Source organism: Rhamphochromis sp. 'chilingali', assembly GCF_963969265.1.
Source record: "Rhamphochromis sp. 'chilingali' genome assembly, chromosome: 18".
Lineage (NCBI taxonomy): Eukaryota > Metazoa > Chordata > Actinopteri > Cichliformes > Cichlidae > Rhamphochromis > Rhamphochromis sp. 'chilingali'.
Genome location: NC_137945.1, coordinates 19549541 through 19573871, shown reverse-complemented (window position 1 = coordinate 19573871; position 24331 = coordinate 19549541). Strand labels below are relative to the sequence as shown.

Genomic DNA, 24331 nt, shown 5'->3' with positions numbered 1-24331 from the left:
TTTATTTAATAAAATTGCATCGCAATTTGACTAAAAGAAACAAAACAAGAACAATATAAATTTATAAAACAAAAAACTTTTAAACCATTCTATAAATCCGGGGATTTTTAGAACTGGGGCCATTATTTTGCCCTGTTTTTCAAAGCCTGGCTACCCCAGTGAAGCTGGTTTCCACAGCAACCAAACCGGTCCATGGAGAGGACAATAGATTCCTGTCCCAGATTGGGGCCACAGAGACACAGTGCGTCCAATAATGAGAACACAAAGCGTGTTTTGTCCTTCATTCACACAGCTTATTTTGGCTTTCTATACATTTAAAGACAGTGATTACTCCGCCAGGTTCCGGAGGACTGCACAGTACACTCCAGGTTAGAAACGCTCTTTGTAGTATTCATCTTATTTTTGTCTTTACAACATTACGCTTTTTCCACTTGTTCTCATTAGGGTAAGAAGTTGCAGATTGCATGAATTAGGCCGTTTGCTGAGGTACAAATCTGAGGAAGTCTACCGTAAGCTCTGCTATATCGACTATGGCCCACAGTTGTCGCTGCTCATCAGCGCTGAGCAGCTGATACGTCCTTTGGTCAGAGTAGACAAACAGCTTGCTGTTGCTCTGCTGCACTTTTGCCGCTGCGCAGCTCACTCACTTTATAAAGAGCAAAGCAGAGAAAAAGTGAGTCTGATTGTGATATTTTGTTTGTTCCGCCATGGTGAAACAACGACGCGTCAGAGCGCATTCCTCTTGCGCACCTGTCGCGCCTTTTTGTCGCAGAAGAGGATCTCTAAAGGTAAGACATCCCTATATAGACATTAAAATAATTGTTCCTTTATGCGCAATTTATATGCCTATTCCATTTGTTGACTTTTTTTCTTCTTCTTTTTGGTGAGGATTTGCGGGGGTAAGTTTTGCCCGTTAGCTTGGAGGGTAAACTTTTGTGAGTGGTCGGAATCTAACCCTAAAGAAAATGCTCCAAATATTAAAATACGACGGTCATATTACAGTCAAATGCACTGCTGTACTTTATAGGTGCTTGGTCTACCTTAAGTTATGCAATGAGGGATACTAAACTAGTCAGCACAGTTTTTTTTTAGCTTCTTCTTTCCCACAATCGTGTTTGTTTACAAATCTCACACAAAGATAAGCACATACACTAGACACGTGAAAACCCACATACATCTATTTAAATCAGTGTTTGGCGGATAACGGTGCCACTCAGTGCCATTTTTCACTGATGGTGCTATGGCCTGCTCAACCAATCCTCACCGGGTATACTGGGGGTCCTCTCTCATTGGCTACCTCATGGAGCTCTCTCTCCTCTTTTCCGTCGCCATGGAGAAAGCTCCTCAGCGCGCAGAGATCGTTTACGCAGACACAGATTCACTCGCGGCTCGAGAAAAGATGCCAGTGTGATCTCTTAATTCATCCCCACACTGTTTTGGGTTGAATCTGTGCTCATTTGTTAGTACACAGTAATAAACAGACAGGTCGTGCCAAATATGTTTTCCCATGTGAGGATTTCAACATAGAGTCAAGCAATCAAAAGAAGAGTGCTCTGGTGTTTCCCCGTATACCCTAAAGGGGCACCCCTGAGCAGACAGGGTTAAAAGCCTTTTAACTCGGAGAAGTGTTTTATGTTAAAGCTTTAATATGGCGCAAGACTAACGGGAATATAACTGTGTTTTAACAGACGGCGCTTGGCGCTTTTTAAATTGCTATTAAAACGCGGAAGGCAGATTTTTTTATTCCAAAAAATAGTCAGAGTGAGGCCTCTGCCATGAGTCTGCGTCTCTGCAGCAGAGAGGATCAGATGAGGAGGAGAGGACAGACAGAGAGGCAGAGCGGAGAGTGGGCGGGGGAACAGAGGAAGGAGACAGAGTGGTGAGGAGAGGCATCGTTTCACTGATGCTGAGTCACATATCAGAGGGACCACAGCTGCATCCCATGAGTCTTTGGGAATAATGGAGGAGCTTGAACACACCTGCCCTCATCCCCGAACGGTAGGGCATCCGCGCCTGTGTGCGTTTTCTCGTCTTCCATTGCGCACAGAGTGTGTGTGACAGAGAGGGAGACAAAGGGTCCTGTTATGAAACAGATCCCCTCAGCATGTGGCTGTGGGATATGCTTAGAGTGCTGAGTGGACAGTGTGTGTGTGGGTGTTTCTGAGTGTGTTGCCAAAGGAGGGAAGGGGTCCGTACGGTAGCCAACATAGCATGAACGTCCTGCTGAGGGCGAAAATGCTGCAGCGAGGATTACAGAGCCTCCTATTTTAGGATACTCTTTCTTATCTCTTCTATCTTTTTGATGATTGCTCACCCTGGTGTGATTTCTGGCTTTAATGCTCCTAAAAACTCTAAAAACTCTCCATTTTGCCTTTTCCTCACCTCTGTCTCCACTCCATCAAGCCATTTTTTCTTCTTGAGAGCCAATCTCATTGTTAGTCTCATGTCCCATGTCCCTGTGGCTCTCTCTTTCCCCCCCAGCCTTAATCCTTCTTATGCCAGATGTTCTTTGCTTGTGCCAGAGTGGGCATTACTGAGCGCCTGCTCTGATAGGTCAGGTGCCTGTACCTCTGATCACTTGGTTTTCAGTCTTTACCATCTGCTGTGTTCAGATGGTGGAGCTCTGTTCTTCCTGGGCCATAGGTGAATCACAGGTGATGAGGTTGCTCCTCCAGTTCTGTTGCAGCCCTGATTTAACTCTAATGTCCTTGAATTGGAAATTGGTGGGTCAGTTTATGACAGGTAGGATTGTTTAACATGACGAACAGCAAAATGTTCATTAGGGTAAGATTGTGCATGCAGGTTGGTCCTCTTTTGCTTTATCTTAAAAAAAATTGCAATCTAGTACAGAAAGAGCACATTGTGATAAACCTTTTAAACTTAATGCTTTCTGGATCATAGTGCATATTAGGAGTTATGCATGTATTCACTTTTAAGCTCTAATAAACACTTTTAACCAACACCTCCTGGCTGTAGTGTTGTCTGTAAGTGCAGTGGAATGAGGAAGTATAGGAAAGCATTTAAAGGAAGAGGTTAGCAAAGCAAAAGTTAGATTGTCAGATTGATGAAGACAGTAGGCAGGACTACTGGGAGGCTATGTGTAGATAATAGAAGAGGCAAAGGAAAAGGCTTGTAGTGAGTTCTATGTGAGGCTGGACACTAAGGAAGGAAAAGGACTTGTATTGATTGGCTAAGCAGAGAGATCAAGCTGGAAAGGATGTGCAGCAGGTTAGGAAGCTCAAGGATAGAGATGGAAAGGTACTTATGAGTGAAGGGATGATAAAGGATGGAAAAAGTACTTTGAGGGGCTAGTCCACACTGTGATTTAATGTATTACCTGCGTAAATTCATTCATATTGTGCCAAAATGTCCAAGGAAAACTTTAGTTTTTGTTGACACAGTATGTATTGGAAACCTTTCCTTCTTTCCTTAAACTCAATGTAATCATTTGATGAAGCTCACATAATACAGAAATTCAATTCAGCTCAGTTTTATTTGTATAGCACCAAATCACAACAACAGTCGCCTCAAGATGCTTTATATTGTAATGTAAAGAGCCTACAATAATACAGAGAAAACCCAACAATCAGATGACCCTCTATGAGGAAGCACTTGGTGGCAGTGGGAAGGAAAAACGTATATTTAACAGGAAGAAACCTCTGAGGGGAGGAAGACAGGACAAAAGAAATGACCACAAAGCACAGCTGTTGCACATAGGCAGGCTATACTGTGCAGCTTATACATGTGCAATTTGAACTCCTTTTTGGGAAAACAAATATTCATCTATGATCCAGCCATGTGCATTTCCAAAGTTAGAGAAGTACAAGCATGCATTCATGTGGCACAAAGGTGGCAAAATTACTTACTTATCTCTAATACTGAGACAGGACCAGTCAGGATCTAACTGTCTACTGTTTGCCTTCGATACTTGTTTTGAGTTCTTTACTTAATGTGTTTAAGTTCGAGGTTCTGTTTGTTTCTTTTATAATTCTAGGATATTACAAGTCTTAGTTGTGGTGGTGTTAAGTGTGTAGCTGTTTTATTTTATTTTATCATCTTAGAGCAGGGGTAGGCAACTCACCTGAATCAAATGCTTAGTTCATTACCAGGCCTTTGGAGAACTTCAAGACATGTTGAGGAGGTAATTTAGCCATTAAATCAGTTGTGTTGAATCAAGGATACATCTAAAACCTGCAGGACACCGGCACTCGAGGCCTGGAGTTGCTTACCCCTGTCTTAGAGTTTTTAATAGAAGTTGTTTTGGTTCTATTATTGGTTTATTAGCACATTTCTGGTGTTTCTTTTTGTGCTTCTCTCTGTTGCATTTCTGTGTTTATGCCTTGGTCCCTCTCCGCTCCCTTCTCTCTGTCATCTTGCTAAGTGTTACTGTTGGTATCTCTCAGCCTCTTTAAATCATTACCGGCTTTTACTTTGAAAATTGTTTTCTTTTGTTTTGCTTCCTGTCTGCCTTCCCTAATGATTTTTACCTGTTGCTGACTGTGTTCCCCTGTGTGCCTCTCCCCCTGTTTCTCATTATTTGTCAGTTTTCTGTCTTTCTTTCATCTTTTATCACATCATCTGTTTGCTTATTTTAGTTTCTTGTGTTTTGAACTTGGATAGCTGCCACTAAAGCTTGCTTTTGCAGTTCATGAACTCTCTCCTGCATTCTGTCTTTGGTTCCACCTTTCTGGTCACTATCAGTCAGCAGGGATAAATGTTGACATTTTGAGTCAGGTGTCTCAAAATGTCAACTTACTGACTTCTAAGCAATCAAAGTTTTGAGATACCTAACTGGAAATTTTGACCAATGCATTAAGTGGCACAAGAGTTTATAAGCTGTCTGTTAAAGGGTATAGTGAGAAAGGTTCATAAGGATACCGAGGTGGGTCTTGATTTGTTACTCAAATTCGAGGTTGGTAATAAAAATTCAGTAAACAATAGCGGCATGTTTCTTTTTTGATTTATGGCAGTGAGGTACTGTTTTAAGGTCAATATAAAATATTTGGCATCATTTTTCCCTTCATTATAATGGACTACTGATGCATACATATATGCAAATAGAATCTGCCCTCTAGCTCTGTGTTTTCTTTTTTTTTAAAATCTATTTACCTTTTTAAAACCCCCTCCGACTCACCTTCTCTGTGTCACGTTTACTGGTTTGTCTCCATGCCAGGCCGGTTGCTGCTCCTGGAGGATACATGTTGACGTCAGGTGCCTGTTTATTCCAAAGAGGCTGAATCTGTCTCCATCCTTTCTTCCTCCTCTCACACTCCCACGGCTTTCTGTTCTGTGCTGACTCCAGGTCCCTTTTATCTGTGTGAATGAGATTCAGCGTTTCTCCTGCAGTTAACAGATGGCACGAAAAGACACATTTTCAGGCGTGCTGCAACACTTTAACCTTGATGTAGCTTTGACACACGCTAACAGGCACCCATATCTCACCTGTGCTTCCTTTCCTAGTGATAACTCTCCTCACCTTGTTGAGTTTGCTGCACAAGTGCTCTTCTTGTTTTGCATTTTTCCTGGGAGGTTTTTGAATCAGTAGCTCTACTCTTTATCTATCTGTGCCGTCATGTCAATGCACACACAGGTTTGCGAAAAGGTAAATGTCTGCCCGCACACACTGACTGATCGATAACACTGAGTGCAGCGCTGTCTGTTTCATGCGCTGCTGTCCCAATAGAGCGCAGACATCAGCTATGATCAATAACTTAATGGAGGTTACAGTAAGTGGGGAAGGGCGTGAAAAAGGAGGCATGCTGTGCATAGCTGAAGTGATAGATGAGTGTGTTTCTCTGCAATGCTTTTGGATGCTGAAGTAACTATCATCAGTCTCCCTCGTTCATTCTCTGTTTAACCTGGTCACTCTCTGTCCCAGACTCTCACGGAGCCTGCCATCTTTGCCAATGAGACCAGCTGTGACTGTCGCGCGCCTCATGAGAAGCTCACCATTGCTCAGGCCTGCAAAGGCACCCCAGGTAGACCTCCTGCTGTTTGGTATCCTCCTGTCTTGCGCACAGTCTTCTCCCAGCTTTGATGTTTTCCATTTACAGCATTCATCTGCAACATCTCCTACTGCACTACTCTATCACAATCACTTCTTTTTCTACTACTACTACCACCACTGCTACAGCTCCTATTGCTCTTGCAACTAATGGTTCTGTTCCAAGTGTTTGTACTATGAACTCTCAGAGCAGCTACTACACTCTTACCCCTGATGTCATTACCACCACTAGTTCTGTGCTAACTCCTTCCACTAAATGTGTTGTTGTCTGCTGTTGCCATTTTTACAGCTGCCACTTCCCATGTATTCTTGTACTTGCACTGCTACATTAATTATAGTATGTGAGATAATAGCATGTGTTTTTACAAGATAATTGGACTGAAATGGGCAAGTCATTACTGGTCCTTTTCATGTCACCACCACTGCTGGGGACGACTGAACTTGTAATTAATGTAGGGGTTTAACTACATATTGCAGTAACTTGCTGGCAGTTCAACTACACTCATTACTTCCACAAAAGAGTCTCTTTCTTTCTTTTGTCTTTGTCTTTCTGTCTGTTAGCATGTTATTTAAAAAGGTATGGCTATAAACTGCTCAAACAAATTATTGTAACGCTTTGAAAACACATTAGAAAAAATCATGCTGGATATCTACATTGATGTGGACTGTGTAATGGTTTAGGAATGAAAGCAGGAGGCTAGTCAATTTTGCTGAAGTTTAATTGCACCAACTCACTATGGTACTCAGTAGCTTGTACTCACACCAGTGGCCTGCTGGAGGTCATTTCTTTGGGTCAGTGCTCATCCTGTTCCTTCTGCACTAAGGAGCAGATACCGAGCCCTGTCCAGCTCTTCTAGAATAACTGTCTGTCTCCTGGTATCTCCTGCGTGCTATTGAGGCCGTGCTGGGAGACACCAAACCTTCTGACAATGGCACCCACTGATGTGCAATCCTGGAGGAGTTGGACAACCTGTGCAACCGCTGTTGGGTCCAGGTGTTGGCTCATGCTACCAGCAGTGATGCTGACCCTAGTCGAATCCAAAGCTGGTGAAAAACAGTCAGAAAACGATAAAGAGGAAAAAAATCCTTTGACTCCAAAAGCACTGCCAATTTGATCATGCTCGGAAACATTTAAAAATGTTTAAATGAGTCTCTGTGGCTCCAGATGAAGCTGTGCAAAAGTACTGTAAGTATTCTCTGTTTCTGTGTTTGACTCGAGGCTATATCCACTGTTACTCTAACAGCACACCACTTCACTTATGCTTACCTGTTCCCGTGATGTTGTACTGTTTTTGTGTTTCTGTATTTTCAGTGGACCGGCCAGTCAGAGTCTACGCAGATGGCATCTTTGACCTATTCCACTCTGGACACGCTCGTGCTCTCATGCAGGCCAAGAATCTCTTTCCAAACACCTACCTCATAGTAGGAGGTAAGACAGACCACACTGGTACGGTTTCACCTGTCCAGATTTGTTATTTAATCACCACACCTCACACGAGTTTTATGTATGTCGCTGCTGTGCTCTTAAAACAGTGTGCAGTGATGAACTAACCCACAAGTACAAGGGCTTCACGGTCATGACGGAGCACGAACGTTACGAGGCGCTGAGACACTGCCGCTATGTCGATGAGGTCTTGAGAGATGCACCCTGGACTCTCACGCCTGAGTTCCTTGAGAAACACAAGGTGTGTGTGTGTGTGTGTGTGGGAGGCGGGGGTTTGAACTATATAAGCTTTAAACTGGATGAAATATTTTGTTCACTAATCGGCTAAGTTTTGAGACACTTGTTGCTCAAAATTAGGATCTTGACAGTTCCTTGGGCTTTAAAGTTTGTGGTTTCAGGGTGAAGTTACCTGAAAGAAACTTACCTGCTCACATTCAGTCAATGGTGCAGGCAGTGTTAGCAATTAAGTTTATTTTAGTTTAGTTTTGCTATTAAATTCAATTATATTTCACTCAGATCTAGTCTAATCTAGTTTAGCTCCTTTAATGCTGCTGTGCTTTGATATACAGGTAGAGCTGGTCATTCACTTATCAGAAGATCAGTAGTTTGATCCCCAGGGAGCAAATACTGAACCCCAACTCCCCATCAGTGCATCTGTCAGAGTGTACGAATGAAATGCTTAGAGGAAGAGAACAAACGCGCTATGTGAATGTGTGTAAACGGGTGAATGAAGCTCGAGTGCTTCGAGTAGAAGTATTAGTAAATTTACTATATGTATTGCACACATCCACTTATACAAACCTGTCACCTGTGACCTAATACCTGTAGCTAGTGAGTAAAGTATTTGAGGAGGATGCTATGCTGTGAGTAAGGAAATTTTCTTTACTATTTAGGAGACCTCTAATGATGAGACGCTTGTGACTATCACCCTGAAATTCTGTGTGCAATGATGTGTTCATAACCATGCCATGTCTAACTTTAAGCATGCATATTTTGCCCTTGAAAGACCTCTGCTGCACGTTCACTTTTGTGTGTGCCAACAGTGCGTGTCCTTTGATTGTTCCTCAGATCGATTTTGTGGCTCATGATGATATTCCATACTCCTCAGCAGGAAGTGAGGACGTTTACAAACACATCAAGGAGGCAGGTCAGTGTCTGATGATTAAAAGGACATAAAATAACTGTGTTTTCCACCATAAAACATACCTGCTGTGTGTGTGTGTATATTAGGGATGTTTGTACCCACGCAACGCACAGAAGGAATCTCCACCTCTGACCTGATTACGAGAATTGTCAGAGACTATGACGTCTACGCCCGACGCAACCTTCAACGTGGCTACACGGCCAAGGAGCTTAATGTCAGCTACATCAATGTGAGAACATTTTACTGCACTGTGTTGTATTTCTAAACATCAGCTTAGCACAGATTAATGTGAAAAAAAGCTGATTTTCTTCTTTTGAGAAAGTAACAGGTCTTTGGATATTGTGCATCACAGTTGTATGGAGCTTAATTTGCGATGTGACTACAAAGCTGCGGTGTTGAAAACTGACCTCAGACATATGCTTCCTATTTACAACATTCACAATTTTTGATTTAGGTTCTGGTTCTCCAAAAACGTGGCAATTATCCGCAATATTTTGTGCCTTCAGGAGAAGAAGTACCGGCTACAGAACCAAGTGGATCGGATGAAGGAGAAAGTTCGCACAGTTGAGGAAAAGAGCAAGCATTTTGTTTACCGCGTGGAGGAGAAGAGTCACGACCTGATTCAGAAATGGGAAGAAAAATCCAGAGAATTCATCGGAAACTTCCTAGAATTATTTGGACCTGATGGGACATGGGTAAGTAACTATGCAATGCAATGTCAACGCTTACTAAATATAGAAAAAACTTTAAAATACTTAATATCGTTTGGTCACTGGAATGTCTTTGACACATTTTCAAGTTTTATTCCCTGTCGCTTGTACTTTGATGTGATAACAAGTCCAGTGTGGTTGGGCCCAGTCTGTGGCGCCGCTGCAGGGGAGGCGTGATGAGCCGATGCAGCTCTGGTGTGTCAGCCTCCCCGCAGCGGCGCCACAGAGCGCGCCCCGTCACATTCAGTTTTCTCAGGTGATCTGATTTCCTAACATTTCAATCTTCTTTCCCCTCTCTGTGCAGAAACAAGTGTTTCAGGAGCGCAGTGGTCGAATGCTCTCCTACGCTCTGTCTCCCAGAGAGTCGCCCAGCAATAGCCCTCCCCGCGAACTTTCCCCCCTGCGCTCACCCTCTCCCCCGTCTCCCCCTGCCCGCTGGCACAACGCGCGGCCCTCGCCCCCCACCTCCCCAAAAGGAGCGTCTGCCTCTCTAAGCAGCATGAGCGAAGGGGATGAAGACGAGAAGTAGACGGTCACACCAACCCGCGCACGCGCACACTCACACGCAAGCACACCTCACTCACAAACACATGCACACACTCCTCCAAACACTGGCTGACAAACTGAAAAACAGTTACCCTCAAGGATGTTGCAAATATGCAATGCAGACGGTGATCATGGGGAATCTGAGCTGCAGAGCTAAGAAGCCATCACTGTCTCTGTTGTTTCTGGGCAACCAAGCAGACAGGAGGAAGAGGAAGGAAGAAGATGAGGACACAGTGTCAGATTTTGTAAGGACAGAAATCCCGTGCAGCATCTTTGACTGTCCAGCACTGATAGAGACTGTCAAACAGCTTGCTTATAATATCATCAGTTTTGTTTTTTTGTCTTATTATGTGAGATTATCATTTTCTCTTCACGATGCCTAGTTTTCTTGTAACCGGTGTGATAGCTATGCGTGAGTAGGCACAGACTTACAGAAACACCTCGTCTTACATTCAGTTCTACATATCGTCTACACTGAAACTGGTTTCATTCATTTTGTGTAATTTTGTGCTAGTTAAACAGAATTTAAACGACAGACCCCTGCGAACCCTAAGAGTAGCTGAGGCGATGCTTGGATAACGCACGGCCTTTGCTGTTTTAGACCGTGTTCACAAAAACGATCACATTGAAATTCACTAATCACAAGTTACTTCTAAGATATTCATATGAAATTCTCTGCAGGAGCCCAGAAGAAGAACGTATATTGTCAAGTTTCTGAAATGCAGATGATATGTGCAAAAAATCCTAAGCAAAACCCATCAAGATACAGAAAAAAAGACATAAACACAACTTTTAAAGATCACATTTTTGGGTTTTTTTTTTGCTGATTGTAAAAGAGACACAAAATCCAATCCTTGAGGCTTCATGCAACAAATAGTTTGATGAAATAGAAAAAATAGAGCCTTTGTTTATTAACCTCTTGAATGTAAATTGCATTTTTTAGACTCCACAAAGAGGTAATGTTATCACTCTCACATCTAGCCATATAAAAGGTTGCGTCTCACCTGTTAAAGGAAGCACTTGTGGATTTTCACCATTAAAAAAAAAAGCCATGTCATTTTTTAAGTCTTTTTTCATGTTTAGCAGAGATTTCTTTGGCTCTTTGGGATCTGATGTCAGCCGTCCACAAAAACCTGACAAACTCTGACGATACTTGAAATATCTCAAAAATATTAAAGCTCAGCGGGTGAATCGTCAGGCTTGAACATAGCGCTGTTCTCGCTGCGATGATTAGAAATGTACGTTGCTCACATCTGAGCAGACCTCTCTTCCACCCCAACAACACAGTAAGTACCCTATAATGCAACGTAGAGATCTTAATGTCCTGTACGCACTACATGTTAATCTGCACTATATGAACAAAATTTGGGAATGTGTGTCTTTTTTTTATTATTTATTTTAATGTTCAAATGAATCAAAATGTGAATAAAAGAAAAAAAAATGTATAACAGAATATGAAGCAGACTTTTAGACTTTTTAATTGATGCTAAAAAGTTAAAGGTCAATAGAGACTGGGGGGGGAATGACTTTAGTTCAATAGCTGACTCAACTTTGTGCAAATAAAGAGTTGAATTAGTGGGAAATGTGCAAAGAACACTGTTAAACTCCAGTGACGGTCTGTGTGGTATTTCCTACACTGTTACACTTTATTTTGATATTAAAAACAATATAAAACCCCAATAGCACACATATATGGAAACTGGTGTAGGTAGTGGTCATGTGAAAAAGAAGGTATGGAGTCTTTCACTTCTACTTTTTCAAATATCAGGACATAAAAATAATCCAATCCTTAGCTGTTTTAAAAAATTACGTATGTGAAACAAGATACAACCTATTAGACTGTATCATTATTTCCACCTTCCACAACAATTAGAAGGATAAGTAAGTGTGAAAGCAGAGGTTTCAGCAGTTTTTTTGGTCTGGAGGGGTTTTCTCTATATAAAGAACACCGCACAGCTCAGGCTTGCAAAGCTGCATTTGAACAAACCACAAGACCTCTGGATTTTTCCCATAATAAGCAGAGAAACCCAAACACAGCTGTCAGCACGGTGGTGGTGCGGTAATGATTAGGGCTTATTTTACAGCCACAGGACCAGGACACCTTCCAGTCACTAAGCAGATCATGAATTCATCTGTAAACCAAACTATTATAGAGTCAAATGTGAGGTCACCTTTCAGTCAGTTAAAGCTGGACTCTAACTGGGTCATGCTACAGGATAACAATCTCAAGCACAGCAGCAATTCTACAACAGAATGGCTGAAAACGAAAAGAATAAGTCAAAGTCCAGATCACAAACTGATTGAAATACTGTTGCAGGATATGAACTGTTTAATGTAATCATGCATAATTGCGCCGTATGTGGTGTGGACCAGAATGTTTCAACACTGTGGAAAAAACCCCCGATCTGGTCACAGCGTGGATAAAAACTGAACACAGCGATTACACACAACAGCAAATCTCTTTTATTGTAATGTTTGACAGTTGGTATTGGAAGTTCATCTCATGCTGAATCACATTATAAGACCATTGTAAAACTTTTTTTTTTGGTGTACTCAAGTTGATGTTGCACGGCCACCTCTTATCCAGGAGACTCCAAATGCAGTATTTAAGCTGGATGTACAGTAGGCTGGAAAATACACTCATCACTCCACACTGGCTGCATGTACAGTATATACATGCATGCATACATACATGCTTATGATTTTCTAAAATACTCTTACCACATAGAAGGTCTTTAAACAGTAAACTACTACAAGTAGAAGATCTTCATTTCAATAAATGATGGAAACTGGAAGTATAACTTTGATCAAGATGTGGTTTTTAGGTGACTGGTCAACAACAGGACCACACTGGCCTACACATCAACCACTAACCTATAATGCAGCTCATCCTCTAAGGTAGGTTATTCACAGGGTATCAGCCACACTTGCAGGTCACAAAGGAATTGGCAGTGATGAAATCTGATGGTTAATATGTCGGTTTCCACACCGAGTTTCTCCCTTTACACGTCAGGTGAAGCTAAATGACATGAGAAAAATAAGTCTCTTCGTATTTGCGAAAATCTCCCAACATTTGCTTTAAATAAATCCAGGTTTGAGCCATGACTCATTTAAGTTTTGGTCTTTTTCAGCAGCCTCAAAAAAAAAAAAAAAAAAAAAAAAAAAAAAAATTGCATCACTATTAGTAAATCCTGACCTGGGATCCAATCCGATTTAATTAGCTCCTTCATAGAGGTCTGGAGTGATTGCATGAAAACTACACGAGGTTAAAAAAATAGACTTAGGATTAGTAAAGTGCACAAAAACAGGTTCCTGAATATGATCCATGTGCCAAAAAAAGAGAAAAAAAAAAAGTGGATGGATTGATGCACAACTTTCAGTGACCTGGAGACTCTGCTTCTTTGACCACATTTTCCTCTGCCGACTTATCCAAACCCTCAACTGTGTGTGCCACATGACTTCCTATTGTATAAATAAGGAAAGAAAATCAAGTTAAAAACTTACAAATCACTAAAAGATGAATTAAAAGCAATCACGTGTCAGTGCCAAAAGACAAAAAAAGCCAAGGGAAATTGTGCACAATTGTACAAATAAACTAAAAGCCTGTCAAGTATCTTCTCTTACATTTAGCTTCTAATTCAGTTATTTTCACTAAAGTTAAAAAAAGCAAAAGCACATAAAAAAAGCAAAACTTTGTTCAAACTCAGAAGACTATGAGGATTAGTAGTACCACAAAATAGATACACGCTGACCCGATGAAGCATTGTTAGGAATAAAAAAGGGCAAAGATGCGAGCAAGTTGCTTATCCACCTTGGCGTGCTGGCAGGACGAAATAGGAAGTGTCGAAATAAAAGCTGTAATCCCACTTTTTTTTTTTTTTTTTTTTTTTAAATAGTCCAAGTGTGATCCCAGCAGATCCATCGCATTTAGCAAGGGTTTTTTTTTCTAAGCAATACATGGTGCTGGTGTGGCTGAAAAATGACACGACTGCAGTACTCCTACTGCAACCCTGCGTTTTCCTCCATCCGGTGTTTTGCTGAGAGGACAAACTGACTAAAAAAAACCCCAAAAAACTTAATTACGATTTATTGATGAGCAATTCAGATTATGCGAGTGCATCGTGGCTACTCAAGCAAAGTCTCTTATGATCATTGGAAAAGATAAAAAAGTAATAATGATGATGCTACTATCATTTGAATCACAGTGAATACACAACTCATTTCCTAAGCATCCGAGAGATGCTCCATTTGTCTGTTAGTAGTTGTTAAATCAGGACAAAGAGCAAATATATTTGATGAGGGTTAGTACCATTTGTTAATGGTCTGCAGGTGGCTGGTTATCCTCTAAGCGTAAAGCTAAACAAAGTTGAGTAAAAAAAACACTCAACTTTTCACTTCTAACATCGTCCCTTTTAAATGCTCTTCAAGTTCCAGCCTTCAAAGGCGGGCTTTTTAAAAACAATAAATATGCCATACGTTACCAGAAGTAAGGCTCGCTGTCTTTTTCATTAAATAAAAACATGACTTTTAGAAGCTTTAAGAATAAAGTGTATGCTTCATCCATTGGTTCCTATTTCCCAAGCTAAAAACGCAGGGCAGCCAAAACAAGTCTCTATGCCAAGGGCACACCGACCTAATTGTGCGTTCAGTGAAGAGTGTATCCGAAAGGAAGGAAGTAAAACCTCCTCCTATTCTAACTTGCACTCAAACTAACCCCTTTCTCCTGACTCTGCCTGTGTGTGGCGAGAAAGAAACAGAACACGAGCGTTTACTGAGAAAGACACTCAATCAGCAGGGGGAGGGGAGCTTATTCAGCTGCACAGAGCAGTAGCCTAGTCAGCAGCAGGCCAATGTGAGTGAGACAGAGGAAGAGATGGCAGTACTGCTAGAAAGTAAACTTGAAGAAATGAAGTTCATCTTTGTAAAGGTTCACGAGAGTAACCAGATATTTTTAAAGGGGTCGGACACTGGGGGTCTTTTAAACCTCGTCTTACAGCCAGTGGTGAAGCCACGACAGTGAAAGCTACGCTGATGAAGGCCATTGCCATTGGGTACCGATATGAGTGGAGGACATCCATCCTTTCAGAACCTTTAGCGACTGGAATGTGAAAGCAGGTCTAATCCTAACCCAGGCGTTTTACCCAAGGGCAACATTTCATCGTGCATGCTCTATGCAGAGTGCCGGCATTTTGGCTCCCTGGGGAAGGCTTTGCTAGCGAGCTGGGCAGAGTTATCTGTTGGCTTTGTATTTGGACTTGCTGGCATCACGTGGCTCTTTGCTGGGGTTGCTCCAATCGTCCGCCTCGGGGCTCGTCTTATAATGCCTCCACGCCGACTTGTTGAAGACAGGCAGACGCTCAAAGGACTCACTGGACAGAGCCTTTAAATAAAGAAACAAGACATCCAAGTCAAGGAAAAGCAACTTTGACTTATCTTTATTAGAGGAGTTATTATCATTGTTTTTATTACTTGCCAAGAGTTGGATGGGTCTAAATAACCGTGAAGCTGGAGATGATTAGCTTAGCTCAGCATGAAGACTTTGAACACTGTTTCTGGTGGCTTCCAGCTTCTGGTGGCTTACAGTTTTGTAGGTAATAAAGTGATGAGTCTAAGAAATCTTAATATTTGAAAAGTGATATGCAAGGTGTTTACACTGCTTAAAGTTTTATGCTTAACTAAGCTACTCATCTTCTGGCTTAATCATCACACTTTTTATTTGGGGGGGGGTGCCTAGGTTACAGATACACATATTTTGCAGAACATCAGCCTACATACATACATACAGCATGTAGTTAAAATCGGTCAAGTCAGCCTCAATCTGTCCACAGTTAACACACCGCTCGCAATTAACACCACATTTACTCCATCACAGTCAAATACCAGCTTGCAGTACCAGCATAGGCCAGCGAGTATACTGAAACGTGAACTACTAGGTTGATTTTTTCATTAGCACCTTGATGTTCATAGTAGGGGTGCAACAATGCTCGTATCGATATTGAACCGTTCGATACAGTGCTTTCGGTTCGGTACGCATATGTATCGACCAATACAACATTTTTTATTTATTTTATCAACTTTTCTTCTGACGATGCTGTCTGTGTTGAGCGCTCAGTGAATCTGCGTTCGACTACTCCGCCTAGGCTGCACTTTCGAGTGCAAATCCACTGAGCGCAGCGCAAGCTAGCAAGACAGAAGCTAAGCTCGTTGCAACATGGCAAATTGAGCCTCCCCCACCCTCATTCAGATCTGGCCTTTGGAACTATTTTGATCTTCATGTGAAGCATGACCCTGATGGTAAGCTCGTCATGGACAAAAGTAAAACAGTATGTCGGATGTGCCACGCAACGCTCAATTGGTGGGAACTAGTGCATTAGCGCAGTTAGCTTGTTAACGTGTTGAGGCCGTCCAACACTCATTAACGGCGATTTGCTGCGTTATGGCGTTAACGTCATTTTAACGAAATTAACGCTGACAGCACTAGTGGGAACACAACGAATATCACTGCACATTTACACCGACATCATCCTAGTGCAAAGACAAGTGGAAGCAGACAAAAACAACAAGCATTTATTTTGGAAAGAACCATTTCTCTGTAATAAACTCTCTTTTCCAAAGATGAGTGATTTCTCGATCAGATAGATTTTTTATTTTGTTGTTTCAGCAACATTACATTTAAAAACCGTACTTTTGAGTTAAAATATACATTTATAATTTTAATAAATGACAAATTAAAAAGGCATGAACATTTTTTGCATCGAAAAAATATCGAACCGTGACACCAAAGTATCGAACCGAACCGTGAATGAATCGTTGCACCCCTAGTTCATAGGTATCAAGCTATACACCAGATATTTTTACAGTATTTGACTGATTGAAATGAAGACTTTCAGCTTTAGTTCAATGGATTTAACCAAAGTATTGCATTTACTGATGAGGAACCACAGCACCAAATTTTCAGTCTTAAAAATAACTGGACATTTGACAGGCAGGTAGTTTTCAGGTGAAGCCTGTTCTCTTGTTACTCCATGACAAACATCCACAATCAGTTGTACAACAATCTGATACATTCGTAAACAGAAGAAATTCATTGGTCATCATCAAAAGGCCTGAAAGACCACAGAAGACAGCTGACATGGATGACAACAGAATTATTTCCATGAGTAAGAAAAACAACTTTGCAACATCTAACCAAGTCAAGAGCACTCGAGGAGGTAGACGTATCATTATCACAGTCTACAATCAACAGGCGCCTTGAATACAGAGGTTGTTGCAACTAAATGTAAACCTCTGCACTCAAGAACAGGAGGGCTGGGTTAAACAACCTGCACAGATCTGGAAACAACAAATCTTTGGACAGATGAAATCAAGAAAAGCTTGTACCAGAATGATGGGAAGAGAAAAGGAAGAAGAAAAGAAAAAGTTCATGAGGCTCACCGTAGTTCAGGGCCAGCCACTGGTGTTTATTGACAATGTGACTGCTGGTACGAGTGTTGGGATGACCTGTGAAGTGTACGGGGCTATACTCTGCTCAGATTCAGCTCAATGCTGACGGAGCTTCGTTTCATGGAGTAAATGAATCAAAGCAAACTGCAAAAGCATCCCAAGAGTTTCTCAAGGCAAAAAAAGTGAGCTATTCTTTAATAGCCAAGTCAGACACCTGACCTCAACCCAGCACAGCATAATGGTCAGTTATTAAAGACTAAACTGAAGCCAGAGACTGCAGTTGGCTGCAGTAAACTCATTCAAGACTTTTTCTATGGTATCGATTTAAAAGTCATCAAAGAAATCATCTCACACAAAAACCCCACAGTACAGTTCGGCCATCTGCCCAGAACATCACCTTTTGTGGCAGAATCCACAATCGAAATTACAATTCTCCTGACAGATTTAGTAGAACTCGTGATGACCTGATTGGCTGTGTATATGGCTGCCTGGATGCAAAGCCCGTGACTTGAACTTCAAGCTAAAATCCCAGCCTATAAGTCTCTGCATACTCTTTTGACAGCTTCATGCCTGATTAATGAACCCAGTCCCAAAAAAAATAAGAGAAAGAACTCTTACTGGCACTGACTGACATCAACTCTAATTTCACTTTTGCTTCGCCTATTTTTACCATAACCAGTTCCATCTCTTTGCTGTCAGCTCTTACTGATGGCAGGTTACAACCCAAGACACCAAAATGCGGCACACAACACCGAGTATCATTTTTCCCCAGTAATCTATCTCAGGTGCCGTTCAAATAACCATAAGATGATCACACAAGTGATGCATGAAATAATAGTAGGGAAAAATCCTGGAATAGGAAAGTTTGAACAGCAGGAGGGGCGGAAATAATCCCAAACTGTGCCAACTCAATCCCAACCAGCACAACTGAGGCATTGTAGAGGTCAAGGGTTCATTTTTTTCCTTTAATTCATCACCAATCTGTGTCATGCCTTACAGATCTTTGCAACACTCAAATTTGAATAGCTCACCTTCAGATAGATGACTGCATCCGTGCCAACTCCTTCCATAGAGTACAGCTTCAAATCCCCTTGGAAATATCGGGCATACAGCCTGGAAATTGGTAAACCGTAGCCAAAACCAGCCTGTAAAGTAAAAAGAAAATTAATGTAAAGTCATACCATATAAAAAAAAAACAAAAAAAACCGCAGGAGCCAAAAGATGCTTTTGATCACAAGGGTCGATATTGATGCGATTATATGGTTGCAGGTACCAGTGGGACAGCTCCTGGCTCCAGGCTCGGTGTCGGGGCAGTGGAGTACATATAGTTGAAAAGACGGTCTATCTTCCTGAGAGGGACTCCTCCTCCTCTGTCGCTGATCTAGACACCAAAAGGATAAGGACAATGGACAAATGGAACAGCTTAAAGACAATAAAAGCTAAAACACCTCTAAATAATACTTTAATGATGCAAATGTGTGTCAAATTTACCTTTATCGAGAGATCCTCTTTACCCAGAGTGACTTTTGTCTTTACTGGTGGTAATCCCTCTTTACTGTTCTCATGAAGCTCCACTGTGGCTCTCATGGAGTTCTGCAAACACCCCAAGAGTTTATTAACTCAGCTCAGCAGCAGCCCTTACAGAATTATAGTCCTGTTACGGATTAATTGCATTTAATTAGACCCGGGCCAGTTAGGTTAGGAGCACTGACACTGGCCTGCCTACCTTAAAGAGCTCAAATAACATGTGGAATAGATGAGAGGGCACATACACCACTTGGATGGGCCTTTTGGGAGCCTTCACTGCAAAGAAAAGGAGCATGAAAACTAAACACACACTAAAAAGCAGCTTCTTTTGAAGTAAATGAGGTGGTGGATCAATACAGGACTAAATCTGGCCCCAATCTGTGCCCACAAGCTCTAAAAAGACCGGGTAACATGGTTGTAGTTTTTGCAGTGCTGTGACTAATTGCAGAGGAGATTGCTTAAACTGCATAAATGCACAAAAGCACAAAGCATTCTTACTGTTAAACTCCTCAATCTTGAGCTCGGGAGCGGCCGAGTAGTACTTCTCGCACAGCATCTTGGCGGTGTCGTAAGCATCTGATGGAAGAGGCAAAACAACATAAGTCAGACCACAGAACGGCACACATTTCTGCTCACAGGTCACTAATGCATCTTCTGTCCCTTCCTGAGTCACTGAAAGTGCAGCGCCAGACCCACGCTGCTGAATTCCTTTAAAACTATCATTATGTAAACACCCCGCTCAGCAAAGATTGATACTCTTTTGTTTGATTTGTGTCACTGCAGAGAGCGGCCGATGTGATATAAAACATAGCTAATCCCCGCTTCCTGTGAGAAGAATGAATACATTTGCTCAGTATAACAAAATAAGTCAAACATAGATAGAAAAATATTCCCTCTGACTTGAGTGAGCATGATCATGAGGAATTACAGCATTAGGAGGATGAAGACACAAAACAAATTGTATGCCCAAAATGCTGCCTCTAATTTGATTACATGTAAAGCTTCGGTGTCATTTTGTTACATAATTACAGTGCAAAATATAACATTTTATGAAATCTGGCCTAACAAACTTTACTGGACTGGTATACAATCAGTTCATACCAAGTTTTCCTTAATAACGACTCAGGATCTCACCAAATAAACCTTGAATTTTATATATTTCAGCTGCATTTTACTCAAAATTATTGCTTCATGTTTATTGAGGGTGAAGAATATTTGTCTTTTTAGTAAACCAGGTTAAATCGGTCATGTTAAATAACTCCCAAACTTACCATTGACGACTTCTGCTACGTTGCAGTTCGGATCAATGCTGCCTATGTGTTTGGGATGTGCTGGGTTGGTATCGTTACCAAAAAGGAGTGCTGAAACACAGACGTGTGGATATATAAACTTCAACTGCACAGACGGATCCCAACGGCTAAACGACATAAATGTTTTGGGGGATTTTCGGCGACTCACTGTGCTGGTTGATGAGCATGCGGAACGAGATGCGGTTGGTGTAAAAGCGGTCCAGGAAATACTGGACGTTGCTGCTGATGAACGGGTCAAAGCCGAACTTCTCCTTGTACTCGATGACCCCCTGAGCCATGGTGGGAACTACATCGTTGTGGCGGTTGCGGATCTCAATCAAAAGCTCCAGGAAACTAAAAAACAAAAAACAAACCAAAATAAAAATCACATGAAAGAAGAAACATATTTTATATGTGCACAAAGAACAAGCCAGAACTTTAAATGTGACCATGATTTCTCTGCACAACGCAGCACAAGAATGAGGATCTGCATTGTTATTTCATTCTCCCTGAACAATTGTTGGAAACATGTTCTCTAAACAGAAAGACCCAAGCACATTCCTGTCTGCGTTTATCAGTGACACATGGCTGTTTAACAGACGGGCATTGTTTTTGTATAAATACAGTGTTACCTGAGCAGTCAGCAGAGATCTATGTGCACTAAGAGGATTAGCAGTGTTAGAGGGACTCTAATCTTAATGACATAAGTATAGAACAGCTGGGTGTTGTAAAGCTTTATTTACTGTACATACAGCGTGCTTATTAATTTTTCATACAGCTAACATCCACTCACTCGTTCAGAGTATGAGGGTCCTCTGGCTTTCTGTTCTCGTAATCGAGCAGCTCCACAAAGCTCTGCATGTACCTGATCAAACAGACAGAGGTCAAAAGGCAACTTTTACACATGCTTACTAACAATATGGCAATAAACCTTAAAACAAGTCCTGCTGCCATAAAGGCTGCCCTTTGGCAGGCGCACAAAGAACATTTCTGGAGGGAGTGTCTTACCATTTTTGCACGAGTTTGACAGAGGGCTGGCTAAGCAGTTTATCGGGGAGAAGGTTGACCTCTCTCATGGTGTTGGCCAGCCGTACGGGCAGCTCCTTACGCAGGAACATGAAGGACGTTTTCTCACATGCATTGTCCCGGCCTGAGGGAAGCAGAAGTGAGAGGCACAGATAAAGCCAGGAATATTTGAACGCTGACAGCAGATTTTTTAAATCGAACAATCCATATGAGACTGAAATACAGAGTTTCAGCTTTAATTTAGTCAAAGTTTTGCATTAGCCATTTATGAATAACAGGTTTTGCGGGTTTTCTTATGAATAAACCACCAAACCAAAATAAACCTTTTAGATAGGAATAACTTTAGCAATCAATCAATGACCAAATTAATAATTTGGGCCACCTTAAAAAGAACAAATGCACTGCAAGCATTCAGCAACACTGAAAAACCTGAAAGACCACAGAAGTCAACTAAAGTGGACGATCGCAAAATTATTTCCACGGTTATGGAAAACTACTTTACCACATCTAAGCAAGTCAATATCAAAATGAAATATAAGGACTGTTTTAAATACTAAGATTAAAATCCTTTGCAGTCAGTGACTGCCTGAAGTCTAGAACCCCTGGAGATCACCTAAGGCTGCGTTTCCTCCCTCAAGATGCTTCAGTTGCTGCTTCTTCTTGAGTCTTTCTGCCCTCAGCTTGGTCTCCAGTAACTAGATTATACTCCAGTAAAGTTTAATCTGACCCTTCTGTTCTTAACCTGTGGTTTGCACCTCGTGGTTAATGCAGAACTTCAGTTAGAACCCTTTGAATTGTAGCTGACAGCCTAGACTTGAACCATATTAACTGCTTGATCCATTGTGGTGGTGTAAAAAAGGCAAAGATAATAAAAAATTGTGTCTTTGTCCAAATACTTATAAACTTAACCGCATATGTGCATCTTCCAGTTTAGTTTTCTCTTGCTAATAAATATCAGCTTTCTTACACTTTCACAATCCTGTTTATTGCCATCAATAAAATACCGTGATTAGAGTTCTTTGCTTGCTTTGGCAATCAGAGAGGCTCCCGGCTCACTGGGATCAAGGTCAAATGAAAGACAAAGCTTCATATAAGAAGCTGCTTAAAAAGCAAGTGTGCTGAACTCATCTAAGAAGAGCACTCGGTTTCAATATCCAACCTTTAACCTGATATCTTAAACTTTGCCATCTGACTGCAGCTGTATCCACGTGCGTGCCAACATTAGCTCGAAAAGTTCACGCAGGAAAATTTGCCTGGAAAGAGGGACGGGTGGTCAGGGAGACATTAGAGGGACTGGCGTTTTAGATCTGTTGTGGGGGAACTTAACATAAAGTAGAGCCTTCTAGAGTGTGGACAGTGCTGCCCTGGGGACGACCTCAAAACTCTCAACACAGAAGAGACGATCATGACGTCCAGTGTTAGAACTTGGGATGATCACGCAAGAGGAAACGAGGGAAAAGCTGGGCCAGACTCAGCAGTTTAAAGGGGGAAATCTTGTGAAATGCAGAATGAGGAAGCTTGTGCGTGAGAACACGGAAGCCCGTGGCGACTATCCCTGGATGACGTCTAACGTGCTCCAGAGTGAAACACAGACACCGATATGTTTTGGCTCTCTTGGTGCCAAGCAGGGGTTCTCCTTAAAGCAAACAAGTGCGGCACACTTGCCGTCACGCATTCTACATCCACAGCTGCGAGAACAAATTACGCAACAGACATGCCAGCGTTTAATCAAGAGGCGGATTAAGGAAAGCCTTGAGTGCTTCTGCATCATTAATAACCGTCGTCTTGTGGCACACATTGCGACTGGTGTGATTTCTACATGTCTTGGTGCAATAGAGGGGAACTGAAATCGGGGGGTATTAACCAGAAATACGTTTAAAAAAACATCAATCTGCAATGACTCATGCTCTAGAGCGACCTCACTAAGACACAAGTGAAAATAAATAAAATGACTAAAGGCTTCCTGAGCATCTTGGCAACAGGAGCAGGGCTGCTGGCCCCTCCACTGCATACGTGCTGCTGTGCCAGTCTGACTGAGAATACCTGCATGCGTTAGGGTGCCTGTCAATACTTGTTTACAACGTAAACAAATCCGCACAGGACAGAGGACCGTCCTCTGTTTATATGTGGCTGCTTCACTGCAGGCGATCTCTACGTTTAACACACCTGACCGTAAGAAAGTCTAATGTTCCCTTCTATTAATAACGAGCCGGGGCTTGCGTGTGACTCTTCAGGTCCACAGCTGCGACTGATGAGATGACAAAAACACACAAAAGGGCCTTCCACCAAATCCTCCACCCTCTACAAGTCATTAAAGTCCTCTAAAGGTGCCAGGCGATGCCTTTACTCACCGAAATCCAAAAACTGCTTGATGGAGAGCGGGGACGGTGAAAATCTGGAGTAATACTCGATTTTGGGGTTGCTGTTTTTCAGCAAAGACCAGAAGATCCTCATATTGAAAGTTTTAGCGATGATGTGAGAGAGAAGAAATTAGGAGAAGGCGGACAGATGCTCGGACGGTGCGTTTCTCCCAGGGGCGGCCACATTTCCACCGGCCACGGCGGAGGAGACGATGCGACGCGACAGAGCCAGCTCCATAAGGTTACAGGATAGGATACAAGCGACAGGAACGGCTTCCTGGATCTACATTGCTGCACGCTCAGCTCTGCAAATCCCCTCGCAGTGACGTGACGACTTCATGCCATACTTTTCAAAGTAAAGAAAGAATGCGCAGTATATTTCGTAATATTTTATACCATCTATAGGGCAACACTGCAAGCTGCAAGGAGGTGTAAATTGGAAAACCTGGCAACAACATTTATTAGTTTTATATAATCAAATAAAATGATTAATATTTATTAAATCAATTAGCATATTGCATATTTCATTTTCTGCACATACTGTATATATTTAATTCTGTATATATGGTACTTATTTATCTATTGTGTTTTGCATGTATTTCTTTAGCACTGATGTGGGTCAATACAACAATTTTGGTGTACTGTTGTGCAAAGTATGACCGTGCAAGGACAATAAAGAGTTAAACTTAAATGGTTTATTCATTTTAACGGATAAAACATTATGTTCTTATACTTGGGATTATTATTTAAAGTCTCCCTCCCGACCCATGACTTGCATTTATACACAAATTCTGTCGCTTAACAGAAACACCATGCTTTTTAAAAAAGGAATTTACTT

At 41.7% G+C, this 24331-nt stretch overlaps 2 protein-coding genes across 4 annotated transcripts; one reads left to right on the top strand and one right to left on the bottom strand.

Annotated features, from left to right (window-relative positions):
• The first annotated feature begins 383 nt into the window (after nt 1-383).
• On the top strand, nt 384-11212 carry pcyt1ba (phosphate cytidylyltransferase 1B, choline a). Of its 2 annotated transcripts, none has more exons than XM_080864829.1 (8): nt 384-788; nt 5879-5978; nt 7317-7433; nt 7538-7689; nt 8517-8595; nt 8679-8821; nt 9099-9287; nt 9607-11212. In XM_080864829.1, the coding sequence occupies exons 1-8, from the start codon at nt 708-710 to the stop codon at nt 9829-9831; spliced, it is 1086 nt and encodes a 361-aa protein (XP_080720955.1). In that variant the 5' UTR covers nt 384-707; the 3' UTR covers nt 9832-11212. The 2 variants fall into 2 exon arrangements, with proteins under 2 accessions (XP_080720955.1, XP_080720956.1); XM_080864830.1 differs by lacking the exon at nt 384-788 and adding an exon at nt 1860-1998.
• A 1076-nt stretch (nt 11213-12288) lies between these two features.
• pdk3a (pyruvate dehydrogenase kinase, isozyme 3a) lies at nt 12289-23809 on the bottom strand. 2 transcript variants are annotated; one of them, XM_080864172.1, is made up of 12 exons: nt 23485-23809; nt 21116-21257; nt 20901-20972; nt 20277-20461; nt 20090-20179; nt 19317-19394; nt 19018-19094; nt 18783-18884; nt 18565-18672; nt 18323-18436; nt 15104-15228; nt 12289-13306 (listed from the first exon to the last, which is right to left on the bottom strand). In XM_080864172.1, exons 1-12 carry the CDS (start codon nt 23585-23587, stop codon nt 13225-13227), a joined length of 1278 nt encoding a protein of 425 aa, XP_080720298.1. In that variant the 5' UTR covers nt 23588-23809; the 3' UTR covers nt 12289-13224. The 2 variants fall into 2 exon arrangements, with proteins under 2 accessions (XP_080720298.1, XP_080720299.1); XM_080864173.1 differs by having other exon boundaries at nt 12289-15228; nt 23485-23808.
• Between the last annotated feature and the right edge of the window lie 522 nt (nt 23810-24331).